This window comes from Cherax quadricarinatus, chromosome 30 (genome assembly GCF_038502225.1).
Source record: "Cherax quadricarinatus isolate ZL_2023a chromosome 30, ASM3850222v1, whole genome shotgun sequence".
In the NCBI taxonomy this organism is placed as follows: domain Eukaryota; kingdom Metazoa; phylum Arthropoda; class Malacostraca; order Decapoda; family Parastacidae; genus Cherax; species Cherax quadricarinatus.
The window spans coordinates 851755-857500 of NC_091321.1; the positions used below are offsets into that span (position 1 = coordinate 851755).

The following is a 5746-nucleotide window of genomic DNA, read 5'->3' on the forward strand; positions in this document are numbered from 1 at the left end:
AAATCTCTCGTCGGTCGATGCATGCAGTGGATGAGATGAAATAGCTAATATCACCTGCCTGAAGGCTGGCTGCCTTGGACCAAAACGTCTAGCGTTGGCTGGGCGCCAAGAAATTGGTCCACTGTGGTACGCTGAGTAGAGCACTGCGTACCTTGCTCCAAGGTTCCTAGGTTCGAGTCTCCTTCGACCTGAGATTAGTGTTTGTGAATATTTCGCCTGTTCTGCGAATTCTAAACATATGTATATATGTGTGTGTGTGTGCCTTTCCATTTATTTACAAAGTTAAGTATAGGAAGAAGTAACTTAAAAATTTATTAGATGTAAATAAGGCAAATTTTTGTAAAAAAAGTATTTACAATGAGAGGTTTTACATTTAATAATAAAGGAGGGATGAAGGGGGGGAAGTGGTAAGTACATTCATCAAAACTCAATTACACTTAATCTTTCAACCAAGGAGCGGGGTACAGGAGCCATGCGGTTACACTTTACACTTCACAACCTGGAGTGAGATTCGGTATTGGCTGTAAGTACAAACAGGCTGTAACGCCAACAGTGATACCAAAAGTAGCAAAATTGCAGTCACTGCTTTTATTTATATGATGAAATGAGTAGTAGTCACTATTCTTGGTGACAAGAAAAGCATAAGCCCCCCCACCCACCCCCAATCACCACACTTCACTATGCTCATAAGATTTAAAAAGTTGGTATTGATTCTTATATACCTCAAAGTCACAGCAGTCTCTGGTGATTTTATCTTTTGTGATACCAACATGTAGATAAGTAGGCACCATTATTCATTGGGTTCTACTGTTAACATTATCCATGGGGTTCTACTGTTAACATTATCCATGGGGTTCTACTATTAACAATACTCATGGGGGTTTTACTGTTAACATTAACATGTAAAAGTTTCACAAATGGCATTAACAATTTAAAAAAGTCACACTAGATTGCATTTTACAAAATGCATTAAACTTCTCTAGCACTCATTCTCAGTTTTCCAAGGGAATGCTTAATTACTCAGTATAAAATGGCTAAAAGGCTAAAATATTAATTAATCTTGGTATCATTGAATCATCAAATACATTTCAAAGTTATTGATAAAGTACTCAACAGTGAGACTTACGAGGCTAGTATCCCAGTACTCAACAGTGAGACTTACGAGGCTAGTATCCCAGTACTCAACAGTGAGGCTTACGAGGCTAGTATCCCAGTACTCAACAGTGAGACTTACGAGGCTAGTATCCCAGTACTCAACAGTGAGGCTTACGAGGCTAGTATCCCAGTACTCAGCAGTGAGACTTACGAGGCTAGTATCCCAGTACTCAACAGTGAGACCTGTGAGGCTAGTAACCCAGTACTAAACACATGCGATCCATCGATGGTCATCTAGCCACGCTGATGTAAATGGATTTTTATATATTTTACTTTCTTTCTGTGTATTATATGTATAATACCAGCAAAATTAAGAATTAGGAGACAGTGAGAGTCGGTTTCAGGGGCTGATTCCATCATCTGTCACAAATGAATATTTTTTTTGTATCAAAATACTGAAACTCTGTCAGAGTGAAGACGAAGATGAGTGCACAAAAGTATGTATATATTGAGATAAGATACTTACTGATTTCCTGGAATTAAAACTATCATCCAATGTGGAGTACCATTGGGAAATGCAGCAAGGTGATTAATATTTTTGAAACTAAGCACTTGACTTTCAATTCCATTGGAATTTATCACTTCTATTTTATGAGAATTAATTTGTATAAAAAATAATTTGGTCATATTTAACATGTTTAAATCTTCAACAGTGGGGGAGAAAAAAAACATATCTTAGTCAATGTTATTTTCACCGTCATGTCTTTCTGTTCTTAGATCCCCAAATTTGGTTCACAGCCCCAGTACATGTAGCCCTGACGTGTCCTCTCCACTACTGCCCTCGTAGATTTCTTTTCTTGTCTACCTCCGTCTGTTGAAATTCTTTCTGGGTGTTCCCGGGGTTGCTGAGCCGGGTATTCTGGTTTTGACTCCCACTGCAGCAGTAGTTACACTGGTAGACTTGATTCCTCCGCCACCCACAGCTCCCACTGATGCTACTGAAGAGCTCTTCTCACTTGAAAAAGCTTTCTTGGAACCTGAGAGAGTGAAATGAATTTTTAAGTCAAAATTGCCGTCACTAGTGCTAAAAATAAAAACTCAGAGCTACAAGATGTCATCAGTGAGTAGTACAGAAACGTACAATAAGCCATATATTGTTTACATCTATTCAAAAGAAATTTGAAAGCATTGAGAACTGATTGACAAAATTTAAAGAGAAAATATATTAGCAGTCTCAGTTTTCTCGTTTATGTCGTTCCTCTGGCCACATAAAAACTTGCTATAAATTTTTAAGCAATATGATTTATAAGTTAGCAAGCTGCCACAGCACTTGTATTAATTTTCTAGAGAGGAGATGGCTCAGCTACTCTGATCATTTGAGACGTAATTGGTTTTACCAAAGTTACATTTGTTTCTAACTTGACCTGTTCATTGACTTTTTCGTTACCTCTTCACCTGACCTGTCTACTGACTTTCTTGTTACGTCTTCACCTGACCCGTCTAGTGACTTTCTCGTTAGTCTTCACCTGAGCTGTCTACTGACTTTCTTGTTACATCTACACCTGACCCGTCTAGTGACTTTCTCGTTAGTCTTCACCTTACCTGTCTACTGACTTTCTTGTTACGTCTTCACCTGACCCGTCTAGTGACTTTCTCGTTAGTCTTCACCTGACCTGCCTACTGACTTTCTTGTTACGTCTTCACCTGACCCGTCTAGTGACTTTCTCGTTAGTCTTCACCTGACCTGTCTACTGACTTTCTTGTTACGTCTTCACCTGACCCGTCTAGTGACTTTCTCGTTAGTCTTCACCTGACCTGTCTACTGACTTTCTGGTTGCTTCTTCACCTAACCTTTCTGTTGGCTTTCTCCCCATTTTCGTTTTTCTGTTTTTTTTCTGTAGATGCCTGTTACTCCCAGTACATTGCTGAGTGTTTTAATCTAACCTTTAGCATCCAGCTGCCTTGACTTAAAGTTTTTATGGTGTTCTTCCTCAAGAGCGTATGGAAATATCGACTAATGTTTATTTTTAATTTGTATAGTTCCTGTGCATTGTGTTAAATGATGTGGCGAGGATAATCATGCAAGAATATAACTACCATCCCCACTGGTATGAGGCCGAAGTGAGGAGTCTTGACCACACGTTGGGTTGTGAGCCGAGTTCTGTACCACTAAGCTACGTGGTTTGTACTACCATTCCGGATCTTCGTATTGTCAATGAGTTATTGCATTCGGTGATTGCAAGAAAATATGTCTCAGTTTCCTTACGTTTCCCTAATTCACAACACAATATAAGAGAACCTTGTTGCCAAGCCCTGGGGTTGTGTGTACAGGAGTTGGGTCCCGGCATCAGATGCTCCCTCCAGCCCTCGTCCCACGGAGCGATGTTCTCGTGGCACAGCGGACAGTGATTGGCAACAGGCTCAGGTTTAGAAGCTGTAATGGGAAACATTAACGCTAGACTCAACATATAAGGTACAGGGATTAAAGTCATTGGTGAAGCAAAAGGAAGTAATGAGTGTTGCCGAGACTGGCTATAGTGTATAACGAATAAATGTCGTCGTGAGTAACATTATTGTGAATACCTCTTTTCATGGATTACTGAATGTTTACTCTCCTCATTGTATGAGCAGAACCTAACATTAGTGAGATCTCTTTAAGGAATTGTACTGTTAAGTGTTTCTGTCCCATAAATAAAACGAAACGCATTGTTTATCTCTGCAAATCAAGAGGATGTTAGATGTTTCCTCACTATTATTCTGAGACATAATGTAAGCGTGTTGAAAGTGGATATTAAGCGGTAGAGCATAAGACTGAGCGAGATGATAGAAAAGACTCACGTATACAAGACTTGGCTAGGGCATGACTATGGAAGTTCTTCTTGGGTATGGCTTCACTACACCGCTCACACCTCCGGTACTCTGCTGAAGACACACATTCACCTGCAAGGAAACACCACAAGTACGTGCTGTCATATCTTAATTTTAAAAATTATATGTACTCCTGGATGGGTTACCATTAAGTGCTTCCCTGAATTTACTAATTTCTTTGAAGATTTTTCGTTTATAGCATGAGAACGCCTCGTCTGACTGACTTCAAAATTTTAAGGCTGGTGCACTGTAATTAGAAAAAGGTTTATTCGACTACTGGTATGTACAGAAGACCTTTGGTCATTTTAATATGCTATTCCTAGCTGAAGCTTTATCTGATCGGCTTCAAACTTCCAACACTGGTGCGTCCTGCCTAGAAGGATTGAATTTTTACTGGAATGTGTTAATGCCTCCTTGTCAGTTTTGGTTATAAAATGGTGATGTATAATTTTTCCGTGAAATAACTCGTAGTCACCTTGAATTAAAGACTGTTTAAATGAGAATTACATAGTATCGCGAGAGCAACCAACTGGGTTGATTTAAGAGCTCACTGCCAAAAGTACTGATGGAATGTAGGTAAATGGTTCAGAGAACCGACAAGTTGATAAATTAGACATGTGCAGATACCCAAGTGTTGCACACGTGTCTGATTTAACAGTACTGATGGAAACACACAGGTACATACGAAGCAGCATGTGTTAAGTCACTGACCGGACAGAACTCTGACCGAGGATGTTTGGACTGTGCTAGTCCAGCAAGACAGATCAACAACAGTGTTGCAGAGGTGACCACTGACCTGGGCAAGGATTATCGTGTTAAACTTTAATTGCTCTTCCGGCATATTAAAGTTTGGGACTGATGCAATAAGGTTTTATTCTACATTGCGGCCATTAATATAATGTTTTAATTTATATAATTATGTATAAATTTTAAAATATCAAAACCTTTACGATACAATGGTCGTCGCAATCTCGTAAAGGACGTAACGTAGCACCGGTCGCACCACCTGCGTGTTTGATACAGTGGTCGTCGTAATCACGTAAAGGACGTAACGTAGCACCGTAGATACTTTTTAAGATAGAAAATTTAGTTACTTTTTCAATTGAAATTGAATTTTACAAGAAACATCAGTTGAGACTTTCTTAATGGTTGTCCCATGAGTAAAAAAAAAATTAGTTTAGACTTTCCCAGTGGGTGAGTAACCAGTACCATGAGTAAATCCTCTTACCCACACAGAAGAATTTTCCCAAAATTCTTTCAACTGACCTTCTAATATTAAAATAATAACAAGCCAAAATCTGGCAGATAGGTGGTACTCACCTAGAAGGTGCTGGGTGAGGGAAGCTACCTCGACCACCTGGCGGCAGTGGTTACACCTGGTCAACATGGGACATGACCTCCAGTAGTGCACGTCCAGACCCGTGTCTGTGAACCTGGTGTCGAACGACCCACAGAAGATGCACGTTCTAGGTAAGAATCATTATTATTAATTATTATTATAAGATATACTACTAATATAAATACTATTAATACTAATACCCCTGCTACTACTACTACTACTACTACTACTACTACTACTACTACTACTACTACTACTACTACTACCACTACTACTACAACCACTACTACTACTACTACTACTACTACTACCACTACTACTACAACCACTACTACTACTACTACTACTACTACTACTACTACTACTACTACTACCACCACCACTACTACTACTACTACTACTACTACTACCAGTACTACTACAACCACTACTACTACTACTACT

General features: G+C 39.3%; 1 protein-coding gene across 1 annotated transcript in view; it reads right to left on the reverse strand.

Annotated features, from left to right (window-relative positions):
- Positions 1 to 667: 667 nt before the first annotated feature.
- The window catches only part of LOC128692479 (centrosomal protein of 104 kDa), a 414264-nt gene continuing 409185 nt past the window's right edge, over positions 668 to 5746 (reverse strand). The window contains exons 16-19 of the mRNA XM_070089824.1: positions 5284 to 5429; positions 3934 to 4035; positions 3395 to 3529; positions 668 to 2132 (exon numbers count right to left, since the gene is read on the reverse strand). Of these exons, the coding sequence (XP_069945925.1) occupies positions 1957 to 2132; positions 3395 to 3529; positions 3934 to 4035; positions 5284 to 5429 (559 nt within the window). The 3' untranslated portion in view covers positions 668 to 1956. The remainder of the gene's footprint in view (positions 2133 to 3394; positions 3530 to 3933; positions 4036 to 5283; positions 5430 to 5746) is intronic.